Source organism: Alexandromys fortis, unplaced genomic scaffold, assembly GCF_014885135.2.
Source record: "Alexandromys fortis isolate MF-2015 unplaced genomic scaffold, M_Fortis_MF-2015_v1.1 scaffold_27, whole genome shotgun sequence".
NCBI classification, from domain to species: domain Eukaryota; kingdom Metazoa; phylum Chordata; class Mammalia; order Rodentia; family Cricetidae; genus Alexandromys; species Alexandromys fortis.
In genome coordinates this window covers 5,976,174-5,996,435 of record NW_026067952.1, presented here as the reverse complement: position 1 = coordinate 5,996,435, position 20,262 = coordinate 5,976,174, and the positions used below count along the sequence as shown (strand labels likewise).

The 20,262-nt window shown below is 41.2% G+C and overlaps 1 protein-coding gene across 1 annotated transcript in view; it reads right to left on the bottom strand.

Annotated features, from left to right (window-relative positions):
* The window catches only part of Ptprt (protein tyrosine phosphatase receptor type T), a 1,017,256-nt gene that overhangs the window by 67,837 nt on the left and 929,157 nt on the right, over nucleotides 1-20,262 (bottom strand). The window contains exon 17 of the mRNA XM_050150909.1: nucleotides 18,096-18,254. Coding sequence (XP_050006866.1) covers nucleotides 18,096-18,254 — 159 coding nt within the window. The remainder of the gene's footprint in view (nucleotides 1-18,095; nucleotides 18,255-20,262) is intronic.

Genomic DNA, 20,262 nt, shown 5'->3' with positions numbered 1-20,262 from the left:
AGAGAGAAACAGAGAGAAATAGAGAGCAAGAGACAGAGTCAGAGAGAGACAGAGAGACTATAAAGATGTAAACAGAACTCAGCTCATTCTTGGTCCCTATAGATTATGAGATGAACTTAAACTTTATTTCGGGAGTAAATAAATGGGAGTTGTTATTTGGGGTAGGGAGGGCTGGTTGAACACACATGGTGAGATTTACATCTTTAAATCTCAGGCTAGGCAAGTGCCTCTTTTTGTAAGTAAAGCATAGCAATGACATTGAGTTGTTAGATAAACCTGTGCTGATAGATCAGTTTGAAAGGATAGTGACAGGACAGAGTGATAAGCTTATAGTGACAATGGCCAGAGAATAGATCTGCAAGGAGGTGTATCTGATGTGCACAGTTGGTTGAAGACTCACCACTGGGTCCCCACTGCAGCAGGGACAGGAGGGACTCTGCTAGTCTGGAATGACTCTCTTACTTTCTAAGCCTCTGTCACATCTGCAGATCAGAAGGAATTTCATCTAAACCAGATCAAAGACCCTGAAGATGAAAAGGGGTTTTCACCTAGGAAAAACTGAACTGCCCCAATGAGTTATTATCTGAATAATGACACTCATTGCAAAATCAAACAGGTCCAAACACTTCCAGGTAGCAAGCTCTCAAAATATTGATTGGCCAAGAAAATATGAAGCAAGCCAGAACATCTAATCAATACCCAGGACTTAAAAACAGTTTTAAGAATGTAATACTAAAGTACACTCCCTACCCCACCATTTCAAGGAGCTGGTCATGCCAGTTTTTTGTAGTGGTTGTTAAATCTCCACGTGTGTGTGTGTGTGTGTGTGTGTGTAACAGAATTTCCTGTATCAGTATTTTGTGCTGTCATTTCCCAGAAGCCTGGTTTCTGTGGAAAAGCAAGACTTGCCTTGCTTAGTTTCATCAACTTCAGCACATTTGCCTCACTGTCACCAGGATGACCTTTATAAAACTGATGGCAATCTTTTCTCTTCATTTTTAACATCTACCTTAGCTCCTTGCAGAAATCAATGCATTTCAACACTTTCATATTCTTTAGGACCTGGCCTGTGGTTCACTTGCCTACGTTCATCTCCTACCACTTAATACCAATGAGCTAATAGATCAAGTACCACAAGAGGCCAAGTCATTTATAACTATGCGTCTAATGCGATGAGATTACTGAAAAATGCCAGGGACAGCTTGGATTCAGGTGAGGACCACAAACATTGAAACAAACACATTTCCTACCTTCTCCCTTCTGTCAAAAGCTCTGGGAAAAGTTAATGGTTTTAGACTCTTGTTTTTAAAACTTTTAAATCCTCCCCCCCCCCCCGCCTCTGGAGAGAGCTACTTCTTGGTTCCTGGCCACCCAGCTATCTTAGACTCGAAATAATCACACAGAAACTGTATTAATTAAATTAAATCACTGCTTGGCCCATTAGCTCTAGATTCTTATTGGCTAACTCTTACATATTAATTTAACCCATCTCCATTAAACTGTGCATCACCATGAGGTCGTGGCCTAACAGCAAATTTCAGCACATCTGTCTTTGGTGGTAGCTCCATGGCTTCTCTCTGACTATGCCCTTCTTTTTCCCAGCATTCAGCCTAGCTTTCCCTGCACACCTAAGTTCAGCCTTGCTATAGGTCCAAAGCAGTTTCTTTATTCATTAATGGTAATCACAGCACACAGAAGGGACTCCCACATCATCATCATCATCATTTTCTCTCTCTCTCTCTCTCTCTCTCTCTCTCTCTCTCTCTCTCTCTCTCTCTCTCTGTCTAGGAGGAGGCAAGTGGAGCTCAGAAGACACCTTGTTGGAGCTGGTTCTCTTTTTCCATCCTATGTGTCCCAGGAACAGATTAGGTCATCAAATTTGGTGCCAAGCACCTTTAACTGCTGAGTCGTCTCACCAGTACTGGGCTGTTCTCTGAAAGAATATGTTTACTTTCATAAGGTATTATACAAGAGAGAAGAACTTTCTAGAGTCATAAAATCTGTAGATACCTTGACAAACTATTGGTAACGGCAGAGTTGCCACTAATAAAAATGTAAACTGGGAAATTGTGAACTGTCCATACTGATCATACTAACTTTTAGCCAGAGCAGACATTGCCATACTTCTTTGTCCCTGCATATTTATTTTCTCCTTTTAAAATAGTGTGCCCGATTGTCTTTAAGATGGCCACCTTTGAGTCTTTTAAGAATACATATTTTTAGTAATTTGGGGGGAATTTCATTGTGGTTGTTTGAATGTAATTGGCCCCTATAGTTTCATAGGGACTGGCCCTATTAGGAAGTGTGGCTTTGTTGGAGTGGGTCTGGTCTTGTTGGAGGAAGTGTATATGTGGGGGTGGGCTTTGAGGTCTCTTTTGCTCCAGTTTCACTCAATGTGACAGTTAGTCAACTTCCTGTTGCCGGCAAGATGTAGGACTCTCAGCTACTACTCCAGCACCATGTCTGCTTTAATGTCACCATGCTTTCCCCATCATGATAATGGACTAAACCCTAGAAACTGTGAGTGAGCCAGTTCAATTAAACGTTTCCTTTATAAAAATTGCCATGGTTCATGGTGTTTCTTCACAGCAACAGAAACCCTAACTAAGGCATCCATTCATTCATTGGGTTTTGATCACATTTACTTTTCCCTTTCCATTCATCCTATACACACTAACCTCACATCCTTGTTTTATTGTCTTTAACTCATCAAGTCTAATTTTTTCTGGCTCCATATTCTGGTATAAGTGGCCATGCAGTGGAGTAATGTTGTCCTACTGGGTGCCACGTCCTTAAAGAAAACTAACTTCCCCCCTCCCCCGGAAGCTATCAGAAATAGCTCCTCAGATAGAGGTGGAACTTAGTAACTCCTTTCCCTCCCCCATTGATATGCTGGGATTTTTGTCTGTCTTGAGCTCGTGCAGGTCTTGTGCCTACTGTCACAACTTCTGTGACTTCATATATGTAACTGCCCTGTCGGGTCTGAAAAACAGTTCTCTTGCAGACATCCACTGCCTCTGCCTCCTGTAAACTTTCCACTTCTTCTGCAATGATCCTTGAGTCTTGAAACTGGGTGGACTGTGTGTGCAGTACAGAATTCCCATTTAGGGTTGAGCATTTCATAGTCTCTCCCTCTCTGCATTTTGACTAGGTGTGGATCTCTGTGTTAATCAGTAAGTTATTGCGGGCAAGAATTCATGGTTAGACAGGTCATAGGCTCTAGGGAGAACCTGTTAATAAAGGGGCTTGGTATCAAACCAACTCCTAATGATTCATTGTTATACCTATAGATTAGTGCATGTTTCAAACCTCACCAGAGAAGCTGGAGTGTGCAGCAGATGGCAATTAACACCATTGGTCCTTTCCCCTCCTGTATGTATATGCCATTAGTCTTGTAGTGAAATGGCGTCCGCCCCTCAAGTCTCTTCAAGTTAAGCTGGCCTCTGACTGATCCCAATGATGATAGGCAGCAGAAGTGCTGCTGGCACACAGACTCCATTTTTAAGATAATTGGCATTTTTCCTGACTTTCCTGAAATACGCTCTCTTGGGGAAGCTGGTGATGCCAGAAGACATCCGGTTGCTCCGAGCTTTCCCCACTATAAGGAAGCCTGTCAAATGCATGGGGGGAGAGCAATATTAGCTCGCTCCAGATGTTTGAGTCATTTCAGCTCAGGCATCAGACATGCGAACAACAGAGTCATTTGGCCATTTCATTCCCAGCAGATGCTACCTGAGAAAGAACTGAAGTGCTAGACATATGGCCCAAAGGAGAGCTGCCATAGCAATTTCCAGCCACTCAGGACAGCCCAGCATCCTCAAGCAGAAGCAAATATCCCCTAAACTCTATCCAAACTCTTGGCCCACCAAACTGTGAACAAAACACAGTAACTGCTGTTTCTCCTGCCATTAGTTTTTGATGTGGTAAATAAAGAGTGGTCACTGTGTCTCCTCTGTTGCCTTGACTGACTCTGACATTTGTTTCGTAAAATCCAATTCCTCCACCATATCGTCCTTAACCAATGGAACCTGTTCGCATTTCCTGCAGGTATGCATCTCACCTAGATACCTCTTCCCATCTAGAAATCTCTTTCATTACCGAGAAAACCTAATGGCCCCAAACTCCTTCCTTTTCAACTAGTAAGTTTCACTAATTATAGAAGGACTGTGGTTCTCAGAGCAAGAGAGGAAGCTGGCTATACAGACCAGATCTGTGAAACAGGCGTTTGTTGCCAACAATACAGCCTCAAATAAGCCATATCTCCATGTTTCCATATGCAGCCAGCTAGCCAGTCAGGTGAGAACCAAATCTGTTGTTACAAATGTTGCTTTGCTATTTCTCTTGCTTCTCTACTTGGCAGAGCCGGGAAGCAGCCAAACAGATTTGTCTATTCGTATGTGCCCTAAAGACATCTCATTTATACCCATTCCTGCTCAAGGGATTGGAAGCGTGATTTGACCACATTCCCCAGGCTCAGTTGACTAACATCTCAGGGTTCCAGGAACCATGAAAACGAATATGCAAAACCGTCTTGAGTATTGGAATACTGAGGTTGATGGTAAGTGCACCAGAGGGGCTAAGAGCTGGATGACACCTGACTGGCAAGGGCACATTTTTGATCCATTTCTCCACCTGCATCCACTTAGAGATGATGAAAATAGTACAACCATATGTGGCACCGTCTATGCCAAACATTCCTTTTAGCTTTCCGAGCATGTAGTGCTTCACTGCCTAATTCTTATCTATCCATCCATCCACTTGTTATAAAGAGTACTGAGTATCTGTTCTGTGACAGACATTGCACTACATGCTGAGGATAGGGGAGCAATAAACCGTAAATGCTTTTCCCCATCTTGGAACTTTCATAAAATAGATCTTAGAAAAAAATGTCTCTGAAAACCGCAGTCAGCCTTGAGGGGAAAAGTGAGGGAACACAACTCAGTGATACTATGGATAAAAGGGAAGGAGTTAGATAAAGGGATTAGCAGATTTAAAAAAAAAAACGCTTCAGTTGAGAGCTAAAATAATCAATTAGGGGCTAGAACTTGTTTTTGTGATGGGCCAGGGAGTAAATATTTTAGGCTTTGTGGGTCAAGTGGTCTCTGTGGCAAGTAACGACACTATCACAGCACAAAAGAGTTGTAGAAATATGCAAACCGTGGGGCTGGAGAGATGGCTCAATGGTTAAGAGCACTCACTGCTCTTCTGAAGGTCCTGAGTTCAATTCCCAGCACCCACATAGCAGCTCCCAACTGTCTGATACTGTTTTCTGGTGTGCCAATGTACATGCAGACAAAGTACCTATGTTACATAAAGGACAGAAATAAAAAAAAATCTAAAGAGAGCCGCAATTGGCTTTAAAAAAGAAATATGCAAACAGGAATGACTATGATCTAACAAAACTTCAGTCTATATTAATAGATAACTTAGGCTATCGTTAGTCCACCACAATCTAGATAGAGAAATCACATAGATAAAACCCCATGGGAAAAGACAGCACAGATGAGTCTCACAGAAAAGGGCAGTGAGGTGTGACAGCCTGGGAGAGGGGAACAGTTTAAGATTTCAGGGTCTTATCTTTGGCTCTTATCCTAATGTTTAACTTAGAAAAAGATATACCTGGTTATTATGAGTAGAAATGGAGTAGAGAAAGACAAAGATAGATATATAAATTATTTATTATTTATTGTTATTGTCTTAGGGGTTCTATTGCTACAACAAAACACCATGACCAAAATAAATAAATAAATAAAAAACCCAAGTTGGGGAGGTTTATGTGATTTACACTTACACGTTGCTATTCTTCACTGAAAGAAGTCAGAACAGAAACTCATACAGGGAAGGATCCTGGAGGCAGGAGCTGATGCAGAGGTCATGGGGGTGGGGGGTGTTACTGCTTATCGGCTTGTTTCCCAAGGCTTGCTCAGCCTGCTTTTATATAGAACCCAGAATCATCAAACCAGGGATGGTAGCATCCACCATGGGCTAGGGCCTCTCTCATTGATCACCAGCTGAGAAAATACCTTACAGCTGGATCTCATGGAGGCATTTCCTCACCCAAGGCTCTTTCTTCTCTGATGACTCTACCTTGTGTCAAGTTGACATACAAAACCAGCCAGTACAGATATTATGTATTATTTGTGGACTATGCTCTTCTACTGAGGTAAGAAGTGATACTGACTTGGGAAGAGATGAATAGAGAGAGTGGATATGGAGAAAACCATGTGAGTTCTAGATACAGCAAAACTTCAGAATAAGCAGTCCTTTTTTTCAATTGGTTTCATTCTTGTTTTTTTGAGCAATTATCCTACATAGGTCAGGCCAGTCTCAACTTTGCTATGAACTTTTGATTCTCCATCCTCAGCTTCCCAGTGCTGAAATTGCAGGTGTGAGCCACCTTATCTGGGAGGGCATCATAGAGGAGGGAAAATGGGTGTTAGCTAACATTAAAGACCTTTCAAAGAAGTCATATGGAACAGTACTGCTGTAGCATGCACTCACACACACACCCATGCACCCATGAAAATATCAAAAAAACTCTAAATAGAGTTACCTTATTAGAGGGCGACAATGCCCCTACCAGATACCACAGGATAACCAATAAAAATCTTAATGCCATGAATGGTTTGCTGGAAAGAGAGACCCCACAGAACCTCAGACATGGGCTGTTGTCAGTGTTTCAGGTTACCCTCCAGAACCTGACAGTAAGACTCTATCTCCAAAGACACCACACACTTGAATCAGAGAACATGGAGCATTTGAGCTGGTACTGATACAAAAGGTACATTCCTTCTGGATAGCTTTTATAGTGTCAGAAGGTACTATTCACTCTACCAGGATAGAGTAATTAATTACCAGTCATCTACAATAACTTCTGGCCTGGCAAGACCTATGCAATAGTGACATGAATGTCACGGGAATAACCAACCATTTTTTGATCGGCTTAAGGTCCACTCCGTAAGTTTAAACTCATAAGTGGCACCATTATCAGGGACAAGAGCCTGGGGGTAGGCAGGGCCTATGACCTAGCATTATTATTTTGCTTAATAGACATAGTATTACACTAAATTCTCCTAACTAATCAGCACATGCATTGATTAGGGCATCTCTCAACCCTTACCAGAGAAGCTTCTTTAGGCGGTAGGCAGTGATTAATACCAAGACCCACAACCGGTTTAGATGCAAAGAATGAAAGTCGGTAGAATGCTCACATCTGAACTGGACATCTATAGCACCTTCCCTCTTCCCAAGCCTCAGCGATGATTGCAGAAGAGGGGGTGGAAGATGATAACAGTCAGAGACCCCTTGACCATTAGTTTCTCTATTTAATTTATACCAAGGTCTTTAAACACCTGTGTGTAAGTCAGAGTCAACATTTGTGTCCCCAGGCTGTTTTCTGGTAGATTTCAGGGACCCAGACTTAGCTGCCTACCTGACACCTCTGCAGTGACTCACTAGAACCTCAAACCTGATGGCTGAGATGCAAGCACCACCCACTCCAACTGGAATCTTTTTCCAGTCTGGCCTGTTCCTTGGTTTATCGTCTCAGCAGCAACAGCAGCCACCTGGAGTGAGAACAGCACTTCAGGATTAAGAAAGACCCAGGGACCTCAGTGGTGAGAGGCTGTACAAAATAAAACAGCACCCACTAAGGAAAAGAGACCGAATGGCTGTAGAAAGGGAGTGAGACACAGGAGAGTTGGAAAGTCAAGTAAAGGAATTGTTATTAGGAGGGGCTGCAGACAGATCAATCCCATAAAACCTTTGCTTCAACCCCAGGCTTGCTTTCTTTGGGACCCACATGGCTTTGCTCAAGTAAGCGACTTCAAGAGCCTCAGTTTCTTTAACTTGCACTACATAACTATTTCCAATATTATACAAAATGAGGCCTTCAAAGGACCGTGTCCAGTAATCACTCACAAAATGTTAGCTAGTAGAATTATCTGAGTTTATCACTTATCCAGGCTGTAGCTTTGAGCTGAGGAGATTTAAAAAAAATGGTCTCCGAGTCTTGGTTTATTCTGCTACCTAGCAACTCCATATTTACATTTCCAGCATCTTTTTCTTTATCCCTGATTACTCTGACAAGCACATTCTAAGTGGCCTGCTATAATTCAGGACCACCTGTGAAGTGGAGAGCACCATTCTATTTTCTTCTGGAGATGCAGTGGCCTAGCATCAATCTTCAGCAGCGCCTTCAGCTTTGTTGCTTCACTGATGTCCTTTTGAAAAGCTATTGGGAAGGAATGGCTGTGCCAGCTCACAGTGACAGTGAAGGGCTGTCGACGGCAAAATGTTGTCCCTACTCCTGCAAGGCAAAGGTAAAGCTGCAGGACGCAAGGAGCCCGTGAGGCCAGGATTCAGCACTAGGGTCATTCAGCTTTCAGGCAGGTTAGTCTTCCTGGAATGTGAACTTAACTTGGTTAAGGATGGGAGGCCCTTTGCTTGGTGAGTGCTAACCTCCGGTGCAGTCTCATCTCAGACCATAGGCTTTCATCAGAGTGCACCAGACTCTGTGTCTGTCTGTGATGCTCTGGACACATCCAAGCTGTTGTACTTTTCACCTGGGACAAGTCTTCTCTTGCATGGCCTTTAAATGAGCAGCTGCTAACTCAGTTAGAGTTAATTACCTGCTGAGCCTCTGATTGGTGTTCCTGCGACACCATACATGCCTTTCCTCTATCGCTTACCATATTTATTGAAACAGATTCACTTACAAGTCTCCTCGTGGAGGAGAGTAATATCCTTGAAGGCAGAGACCGTGTCTTATTTATCTTTGCAATCCCTATAATATTTCCCCTATAGTCGACATTCAATGAATATTTAAAGGAACACCTCAGCTACTCCCATAACGAGGAGATGAAAAGGATAATTCAATTTGAGGAGGTTCTATTTGTGCAGAAATCAGATTGGGGACAGGGGTATGTATGCAGAAACTACTAGAAGACAAACCACTAATGACTATACAGAATACACAGCATTTTAACCCTGTCAAGGAAACTGTAGAAAAAGAGCTAAAATGGTCACATCCCCCAAACCACTTAATGAATGATCTTTAGAAACCCCTAGGACCAAATTCTCCACCTCTAATAAGAGAAGGCTGGATCAGACAGTATCTTAGACACTTCTTAATTTTTAATGTTTATTGTGCTATATCTATTTTTGTTCAAAATTCTTCTGAGCAATTTGCCACAATCTAACTCCTTAGTGTTTGTGATGGACAATTTGTCCACTTTCTTAAGGGCCACTTACTTTCCCATTTCTCTCTTCCAAAGAGCAAACAATTCCACACAACTCTGCATTTCCAGTAGTTTAATAAGCGTGTCCTTTATCTGTCAGTCAAGTGGGTGATTGCAAAAATATTCAATAATCCCTGCAAAATATTCAATAAAACTGGAGGTGGCAAGCTTGTAACATTCAATTCTTCTCCCAGATTCAATTTAATCCCGGAGCAACAAGAAAAGATAATTGTTCCTGCAAACAGAATTTTTGCACTTCTGTTTTGCATTCCTCTTCGGGAGGCTCAGCTGAGCTCTTGCCTTTTGCCGTGTGACTCACCATTGCTTCACCTTGGAAATTTCCGTTCCTTCTGTCCTGACTCTTAGGTTGTTCACTTTTCAGGCAAAAGGAGAAGAAAATCCCATATGGTTGAGAGATAACCCCTGACAGGTGGATCCTCAGTTGTATTGACACATGCTAGCAGCCTTCAGGTCAAATACTTCTGACAGCAATGTCCTCTTGAAACAGCCACTCCAGGGAGAAGAGCAGTCGGAGCCTTCCACCTAGTGAGCCTGTAACTCTGTTAATATCAGAAACAACTTAGCAAATGAGGAACGCGAGCTCTGGAGTCTGACAGACCTTAGCTTTACCTTGAGCTAGTGAGTTTTAAACTTGAACTTCATTGGAATTACCTGGAAGACAATTGAGCGTGTTTATCCCTAAGCACTAACCCTGCTGAGTGTGCTCATTTGGAGACAGGGCTTTGGGACATGCTGCTTTAAATGGACGACTCAATGTCTGTGGACCTGAGTTTCTTTCCTTTTCTTCACAAACTTGCCAATAAGTAAAAACGAGTATCGCATGCCAACATTAACCAGACCCAAACTCTATACAGCACAGTGGACTTCTATACAGTTAGAATAAGCTTAGGTTTCTTTGTCTATAAATGGCAATAATAATGCCCAATCCTCCATAAGGCAGTACAAGAGTGGTTTTCGCTATGGGGATAAAGATATCAGACAGATCCAGGTTTTAGGTTTCACATTTAAAGCTATGAAGCTTTAGGACCTCTGCTTATTTCTTTTTTCTTTGTCTGTTTCCTCATCTTTAAATCATCAGTTTACAATATTTATTTAATCCTCTCAATATGATAATGATGCTCATAAATATGATATTAACTATTCTGCATTGAAATAGGGATACCATTAACTGTTTTTTAAAGACTGATGTAGTCTTATTTTATGGGTATGAGTCTTTTTACCTACATGTACATTTTATGCAGTGTAGGTGTGTCTGGTGCCCATAGAGGCCAAAAGAAGGCATCGGATCCCGTGAAACTGGAGTCAATGATGATTGTGAGATACCATGTGGGTATTTGGAATTGAACCCGGGTCCTCTGTAAGAATAGTAAGTGTTTAGAACCCCTAAGTAATTTCTCCAGCCACAATATCATTAATTCTTGAACAGGGATAACTATTACCATAAATAGTAACACATTTTCCCCTTTTGAGACTAGAGACCTGGAAGAGTAAATGACGTCAGCGGGACACAGTTGGAAGTTAACACATAACCTGGTGGACTTGGCATAAATAAGACATCAAGTCCTTTCTCCTTTGGGGCCTGAAAAGTCATTTTCACATAGGCCAGATGTGCCAGTTCTGACTGAAACAATGGCATGTGCAATAGGCAGGCTTGTGATGGGTACTTGGGCATTAATTCAAACATAAGCAGTATTCTCTGAATGTCAGTTTGGAATCCAGAGCGAGGATGAGGACAGCTCTCTGAAGTCCTAGCCTGGGCTAGAGTGTCATGGTTCTCTTGGGAACTCTACTCCATGAGCATGGGTCAAATAGATAGAAGGGCCAACGGAGGTTCTGAGCGGATGGAAAATGGGGATGTGTACTCTACTGAAGCCTGATAACTGAAGTGGGTCTACTAAGTGCGTGAGAAGCACCTGGCTGCGTGAGAAACTTCAGTCTAAGAGTTAAACAGATGGGGTGGAGGTGGGTGCCTCAGAAACAGAAAGATTGATTCCATTACCCTATCCAACACCAGAGGGCAGACAAAGTCAGCGCTGGGCTACTGATTGGTACACAGGTAAAAAAAAATGAGTTGAAATTATAATGACAGATTTTAGACTCATAGAAGATGAAATTTACTCTGAGAAAAGTGTGAGGGCCTGGAATTAGAGAAATCTGAGTATGAATCGTAATTCCATCATTTATCCATTGATTGATTCACTCATATAAATAAATTGTCAATGAGTATCTGATGGGCAGAGATTTGGGCAATGGCCAGAGTGTGTTCTTATAAAGGACCCAGGAATCATGCTTAGGGTTTTATGCTATGGCGATGTTATTTATAATACCGGCACAAAAATTCTACCAAGCTATGCTGCTTGGGACTAGATACACAATAATACACAAAAGTATTCAGCAGAAACAAAACAGACCCAGATGAGGTCCTCAATGGAGGAAGCAGTCATCAACGTTACATACCAAGTCCACAATTTAGTTGGCTCACCTTCCCAAGAAGTTCACCACAGTCCTCTCCAGCCCTTGCTACATTTTAAAGTCCTCATCTATCTTCCCAGTGCCCTATTTCTAAACTAAACTGGGCTGCGTTTGCCTAGTGCTTCCTTCTGCCCGCCCCATCTCTGCTCGACCATTCTGTGAGAGAATCAAACTTCAGCATTCACTGACTTGAGCCCAAAAAAATCCTTTTATGAGTTCTGTCTGTCGAGTGACAAGGACATGCCTCAGGCTTTAGGGGCTACTCTCATCATCAGAAGAAAACAGCCCCTGAAGCATTTCTGCTTGGACTGAAATGAACCAGGAGAAGATGACACATGAATACTTAAGATGAAGAAGACATAAGCACAATATACAAGGACAGCACCCGAAAAAAAACATCCAGAAAAGGAACAAACAATCACAAGGAAAGAATTATCAATATGCAAGCCAGTGAGATCAAAATCAGATTACTGAAGAAAGGGCAGTGTTTCTTTGGCTGGAAAACAATGCACATTTTTGTTCTTGAAATGTACTTGTAAGTGTATTTTGGTCACAAAGACGTGGGAAGAGTCCTGGAGTTCTTTGTGCAGGTTGCTTTAGCACAAAGCCATATAACAAAGGTGCACATTATCTGGACCTCTGTTTTCTTGCCCCGTGGTGAGTCAGGGGCCAGAAGCCATTGCTGTTCATTTATTTCTCTGTCTTCTTGCAGATTGCACCAGCTCGGCAATAATGAGGATGAGACCACTGATCTAAAGTCTTGCTTTCCTCAGAATCTCCTAGAGGGACAATTCGTACAGAACCTGTTTGTGCGAGCATCTACTGGGCAGGTGCATCTGCAGCAGGAGTTTGGATGAATAGAGGAGATGGGAGGAGGCACTGTCCTCCTGCTCTGCAGGGTTATTTTGCTTTGTATCTTTTCTTTTCTACCCAGCTTCACAGTAGAGGGATTGATAAAGATTAAAGACAAAAATGTCCAGCTTGCAAAGGGGAATGTGTGCTTTTGGATGTCGATTTCTTTAACGATTCTTCAAAGAATTTTAGGAAGATGTTTTTAATATATAAATGTATCAGTTTACTCTCAAGTAGGTTCAGTTACATACATATGGTCAGGACAGGGTTCCTACAAGGCGGGCCAGCACTTCGTGACAACCTGGTTCCATTGCAGTACCCAGACATAGTCCTCTGTGTTCTACAGAGAGGTGGTGGCAGCTTTTGTTCATGTGGTCGAAAATTTACCCACCCTTTTCACTGGGAAATAGCACTGTCTGTCTCTGCCAGTACCAAAAGCTCACTCAGTGGAGCTGGCAATTGCTAAGCTACAATGAATGACTCTGGTTTGAGGGTGGGTAACCCTGTTTGGCTCCTAATCTTAAGTCTACTATTTCTGTGCTCTGTGACTTTGGGCTTGTTTACTTTAGCCGCCCCAAACCTGGTGCCCTCATTTTCAAAATGAAGGTAATATAGAAATCGCATACTTCTGAGGAGGTTTGATAATAATTTACAAAATACAAAAGATCCAGTTCATAGTAGGTACTCCTCCAAGTTACCTTCTTCCAGTGTTTGCTACCAGGAAGTCAAGGGACAGATGGCTATTTAAAAGCTAGTAACTTTTGCAGGCACCTGCACACACAAACACATCTACATCCACAAATAAAAAATACTGCGATAAGTACATTTTGAAAAATATTTATTCGTGAGGTGTGTTCCTAATTTATAGCTACTTTTCTCAGCTTGCTCCTGACTTAGCAGTGCACTTAATGGTCTAATGTCTGGTGATTTTAATATAATCTAGCCTACATATTTAGATTCAATAATTATATGATAATGTTTCATTGACTTGACTTTATTCTTTTTATTTATAATTTTTTAATCTTATTTTTAATATTGTTTTTATCAAGGGTACTCTTGTTGGGTATTTCCCTAAATTCTTGGTAGAACTGGGTGGATAGGCTATAACTGATACAAGCAAAATGTGTCCTGATTATGACCTGTCAAAGCACATGTACTCTTTCCCTCAGTTTCCCCATATGAAGAATAGATAACATAGAAAACCTATATTATCTATGGCATGGAAATAAGGGTTTACTGTTGGAATGTGTTGCACCAGTAGAAGAAATATTTATCTGGAATCTGAAGAGATGGCTCAGTGGGTAAAAGCTCTTGCTTGCTCCTCTTCCAAAGGACCTGGGTTTGGTTCTCAGTGCCCACATCAGGTGGTTCACTATTTCCTTTAACTCTAGCTCCATGGGAGTGCAGTCAATGGTAGCCAGTGAACAAGGATGCCCAAATGCACTATAAGAAAGGTGAATGGCTAAGCTCCCGCATTAGAGGGATACAACTGTGATTTGTTTTGAAGCTTTTTATTTAGTCTGAAAATGAGCCCGGAGAAGGCATGCAAATACACGAGATGAGGCAGAGGTAAGCATGATATATAAGGCAGGTACTTGAAGAAAGCCCCAGAAAACAATCCCAGGGAGCTAAAGATCACAGGAAAAAAAATTACAAGTACTCAAGGCAGCCAAGATCACAATCAGATTACCTAATAAAAGCCAGCTTTTCTTTAAATGGAAACAACGTGCATTGTTTGTCCTTGAAATGTTCCATGCACTGCTTTTAAAAGAATGCCTAAGCACTCAAAACATCAGCCCCTATCTGGCAGAGCCCTGTCACCCTGCTGTTCCAGAGGTCATTGTTCCTATACACTATTGAGAGGCTTGACTGAATAGATGTTGCCAAATGTAGCAGTCACTGGTAATAGATAAGGCCAGAAAACAGACCTAAGCAGGATGACGCAGATTTTGAATAAAGCTAGGGCCCACCTGCTCAATAATGAAATAATTGCCCAAAGCATGTCCTTCTACAATTTTACCCAATATAACAACCGTTCTCCTGCCCTCCCTCTCTCAATGCTGCCTCAAAATTTTGCACATAATCTCAGTCGCTCCTAAAGACGCCGATTCAGAAGCCAGACAGCCACTTCCCTAATGTCACGAAAATAGATTCAATTTTACATACATCAGGGTGATTTTAGAAGCAATTTCTACATCTCCAGTGTAAGCATTACTTACATTTTCCCCTTCAAATCTCATCCCAGTGGTTCCATAGGGCATTTTAAAAGTTACCTGATGCATTTTAGGGCATTCAGAAAAATAAAAAAAATCTCCAGAGTGTGTTTACAGCTGCAGCCCTGCATGCTAGATGTCTAGAAAGAATCTAAAATATTCAGTGATTATAACAAATGCAAGATTTCACAATAGTTGAATATAACCAGTCAGTTGAAAGTTGTTTTTTTTTCCTGTTTTTTAAAAAGGAATATCATTAAACTAAAGATGTATACACAGGGACATAGGAGCCCACATGGCTTTATATATGTTTGTGTATTCAAATATAAAATATGGACACCATACACATTGAATTGTTTGGGAAGACTATCCGTGATCTTTAAAATGCCTCATCAGACAGATTTCAACTGAATGTTCTTCTCCTTTCTCTTTAGTGAAGAATCCACCCAGTCTTCAGTATTTTTATCTTGAGGATCTAACTTTTCGTCCACAGTGCAAACAGTGGTGATATATCTCTTTGAAATCCAAGAAATCAGTGTGACCTACGTTGTTTTCCCATGTGACTAGCAAGCTTGAGATTAAATACCTGCAATTTCAGGGTCATAGTGATTGTCAAGCTTCTTGGACCATAAGCTTTCGGCATCTGATGCCTTTCCAGGATGCTTTCATAACAAGAAAATAAGTGTGCACATGAGGCTTGGCTATATAGGAGAGTTTTGGTCTGGGTAAGTACCACTAGGGCCAATTTCAAGAAAAACTTGCAATGCTCAAAGTAGAAGGGCCAGAGACAACTCGGGATCAACCTTTCTTCAAGGATGTGCTACGTCTACTTCCTAGGCAGCTCCTCTGTGCCTTTCTAGCTCTCTGTTTGCCCACTCTTTCTGAATCTCCAGGAAATAAATGATGTAGGCAATTCACCCAGATTAAGGGTGGAAAGGGCTGTGTGCAGGATGAAGCAGATCACAGATTGCCTCTTATCGCTAAGAAGAAGCAAAAATTAAATATCTGTTAATAAGAGCATCAGTATATTTTTAGAGTTTTATTGTAAAAGCCATTATCCAACTTTAAGAGGCATTCAAACTTGGCATTGTCAATGGAGCAGAGTGATACCATGTGGCTATTGATAAAGTCTAGAGCAGTAAACAATGCCACCATCTTTTCCCAATAGGATTGGTCTAAATGGAATCTGATGGTAAATTAGAGATCTCCGACTTGTAGACCATTTTATGGAACTACCACATCAGACTTTGGAAAATGTTAGATTCCTGAGAAAATAAAGTCATGGGACTATAGGAAGGCTGACAGAGAGAACAAACCAAATGGAATACGCGCTCCTTGTCTGGATCCTGATCTACAGTGAAGGAAGCAGAATCTTCTGGGGATACAAGAGTTTTTACATTGCAGATAAACATCTTTGATATCATTGGATCAAGTCACACTCCTTAATGAGGATTAATTTTATTGAGGTGTGTTGAAGAGCCATTTTACATCCTAGGAATTCACATACCCAAATCTCTACAGGTAGAATGTTCCAAAAACTTCAACTTTATTTCTAATTATCTCAGAAGACTGGGTTTAGTGAGAGAAAGTGCAACCAGATGCCAATATTGAAAAATGTGACCAGTTGGTTAATACGGGTAAAGAATTTGAGTATCCCTTTTCCCTCAGTCTTTTTGGGAAAAGGGTAGGTTTTGACGAACCTTTTCCCCCAAAGACAGCACACCTATATTTGAAAATCATAATTGCCTTCCTTGAGGCTGTGTTCCTAAAGGGTGTCTCTAAGAACTACCTGGATGATGGTATAAAATCCATAGCCTTGAGTCTCTGTCCTGTGTCTCATCCATAAGGAGATTTTGTTTGGAAAACCTTCCAAGTTTTTTTGCTTCATACCAGTTTAGGGGTCTTAAATCCATGAGAAATGATCTGTGTAGTACTGGGAAGCTGAGACAAACATATCTTACCAATGAAATAGGGTCTGCAACACTAAGTATCTTGTAGGATTATGGAGGAAATGAGAGTGTCTGCATCAAAGATGGCTATATATATGTGTATATATATATATATGTATTTTATATATATATGTATTATATATATATTGGTTTCCTTTATTCTTTCATGTTCTCATCACTCCACATCCTCCAGACAGAGCATATCTAAAGTGATCATTACAAAATACAGTTCCTTTTGTCTATAATGTATAAGATATATAGTGAAAATTATTATCACATTATTAAATCCAGGAAAGAACTAGCTTATATAGCATGGTTGAAAGATCAGAACAAAAGGCAGCTTTTTCAAACCTGGCTACCAAACTCAGCTCATAACTACCCAGTTTCGGAGTCCTCCTTTGGATGAGTCACCTGTGGAACCTAAGCTACTTATATTAGCCAAGGATGCCGTAATAATTCTGCATGAAGATGAAGATAGTCTTGACCTAATAGAACCATCTAGCACTCAGTAAGCACAGCTTCCAGTAGGTACATGGAACTCAGCAACCTTGGGAGTTTAAAGATTGTTTCTTAAATATTAGGGGCACAGAGAGAAACATTCCATGACTCATCTACCTTACAAAGTAAATGTGAAATAGTTTTAAAAATTGTCAGCTACTAAATTCAGTATAGTATGCTTTTTGCCTTAAGGTCACAATCCTCCTCCTTCTTTGTCACTATTATTATTTTTAACTACCTGTCTCTATTTAAGATAACTTGTTCCCATTCCATCTGCTTAGGCATGGATTCTGTCTTTTTCTCTTTTTTTGGACACGTGGTTTATGTATATGTGTACACTCACATGTATTTGCATGTGTGTGCTTGTGTATATAGTTTGATACACATACACACATCAACATTTGGTATCTCGTAACTACTCCAATCACTCCCTACCTTCTTTCTCGAGGCAGGGTTTCTCACTGAACTTGGAACTCACTGATTTGGCTAGACTGGCTATCCAGCAAGCCCAAGAGAGTCCTTCTGTCTCCATCACCCCAGTGTTGAGCTTATTGGCACATGCCATCCAGAACATTTTCTTTGGGTACTGGGGATCCAAACTTCATGCTCATGTGGCATGTTGGCTGAACCCCCTCCCTGGTCCCATATTCTTTTTTTTTTTTTTTTTTTTTACATCAGGTCCGGCTACTCCAAAGTTTTGTCAGGGAGAAGACCCTTCCTCTCTGATATCCCAGGAAAGCATTCTGATCCCACAGTTTACTGGACTTAGTCATTGTGAGTGGTTCACAGGAGAGGCATCAGGAACAAAAGTGACCACTGATACTCCATTCATCTTAGTTGACTCGACTTACTGAATCCATTAACATCCTGAGAACTGGAGGAGAAGCCTTCATCATTGCGGTTGGTGCTGAGCTTGGTGGTGGGCTTGTCAGCTGAGGCCACGGGGCCCATCTCCCTCTGGGTTCCGCTCTGTGTCTCCTTCTGCTTCTTAGCCAGCTTCCTTTGGGACATGTGCAAGGGAAAAATCACAGTCAGATGATTCTAGTTGCATTAGAGGACTGGGAAGGTAGACTGTTCTCTTTCCCCATCCCCCACTCTCAACACCATATTTAGTTCATTCAACATAAGCAGAGGCAAGGCAGCTCTCCAATGTCAGGGTCAAGTAAACACAAGCCTTCCTGAAACTAGAAATCATATTCATTGAGTAGTTGTTTTATCCGTAACAATGAGCATGTTATATATTTGAGCTCATACTGAGAAATCAATGAGGCTCTATGATGATGCTTCCCCCACTTTCTTTTTGGAGGGAAGAAAGTTCAGACTGGCCCCTCTATTTTCATTCCTCTAAACACCTTCCCCCTCCAAAATTTCCACTGTGGAATTCTATCTCTCTTTGAATTACACCAAGCAACCGAGACTGAAGTGGGGTTGGTGGTTGGTGAGGGTGAAGGTTAGTCTTTTAGCTCAAAAAAAGAAAAGTCAAAGTTGGGCTTGATTCATAAACATTCTTATAGAAGCAGCAGTCCCAGAGAACCAGAGAGCCATTTCTAATAACAGTACCGTAGAGAAGCATTTCTAAAAGTTTGGTGTGAATCCGAATCACCCGAAGATGTAAGAGAGCACCCAGAAGTCTAGATGCAGGACCGGTAGATTGCCACCAAGGTCCCCTAGTTGTCCTGACACCAACCATTGAGGCTACACCTCCTTTGACTCTAAGCAGACATGTGCATGTGTGCGTAGCCTACCTCTGCTGCCTGGGGCAGGCTTATTCATCTCTGTCTATGCTGAACTTGTCTACGCATTGCACCAAATAGCGGGATGAAACTCATATATAGTCACACAGATTCAATGAGGTAGCACATACAACACACAGAGAAAAGTGCCTGGCACTTAGGGGACAGTGAGCACATGGGGGTTGCTTTTAAATCTTTGCTGACTCAGCCACCCATATTCTAATGTCTCAGCGCCCTCCTCAGCAGTCCCACAGTGGGATTCTGTCTTTGAATTATATCAAGTCACAGCAACTTTGATTCCTCACTGGGGAATGAAAAGGTCAAAGGCTTCTTCCCTTATGGATTAAAAAATCTATTTCACTTAAATTTCAACTGATGGGGCTTAAGTATTTCATAAGTGATAAAAATATGATGACCCTTCTTGCATGTGGTCCTCCAGGTTTACACATACATCTAAATATAGTTGTCATGTTCCTATGAGATACAAATATATGGGCTAAAATTTTAAGGATAAATTTTTCTGAGTCTATTGCTCCAGTCTTCACAGAACTTGGTTTGAACCTTAGTCTTTATTATTCTTGTTTCAGTGAAGAAAGAACAGACATCTTAAAGAGGTTAATTTTTAAATGTAACATAGGAACAATGTTCCTAAAAATGGATAGGTCATGTCAAGAGTTAATGATCTCCTTGCCACAAGAAGCACTAAAGAAAACGATAAATCTGGATAGAAAAGTATGTTAGAAAAGTTTATATGTGTCCAACTCCCAACTGACAGCTACATAGAATGACAGATGGTACCTTTAAGTGAATATAATTTCAGAAGTCTTTATTTGATGTGGGATTCCCCTATGTATGCTGTGAGTATGTTTTATTGCCATTGGTTAATAAAGAAGCTTCTTTGGTCTATGGCAAGTCAGGATATAGCCATGCTGGAAAATATATATAAAGAGAGTAGGTGGAGTCAAAGAGATGCCTTGTAGTTGCCGAAGGAGGCAGACGGCATATAGCTGCTGAAGGAGGATACACTGGAACCTTTACGGTAGGTCACAGCCTTGTGATGATACACAGATTGATAGAGTTGGGTTAATTTAAAATGTAAGAGTTAGTTAATAAGAATCCTGAGCTAATAGGCCAATAGTATTGCAATTAATATACTTTCTGTGTCATTATTGAGGTCTGCGTGGCTGGGAATGAAAGAGCAGTCTCCACTTACATTTATTTATGAAAGGACTATTAAAAAGGTCATAGGGGCAGCAAGATGATATAGCATTGAGACAAGACACCT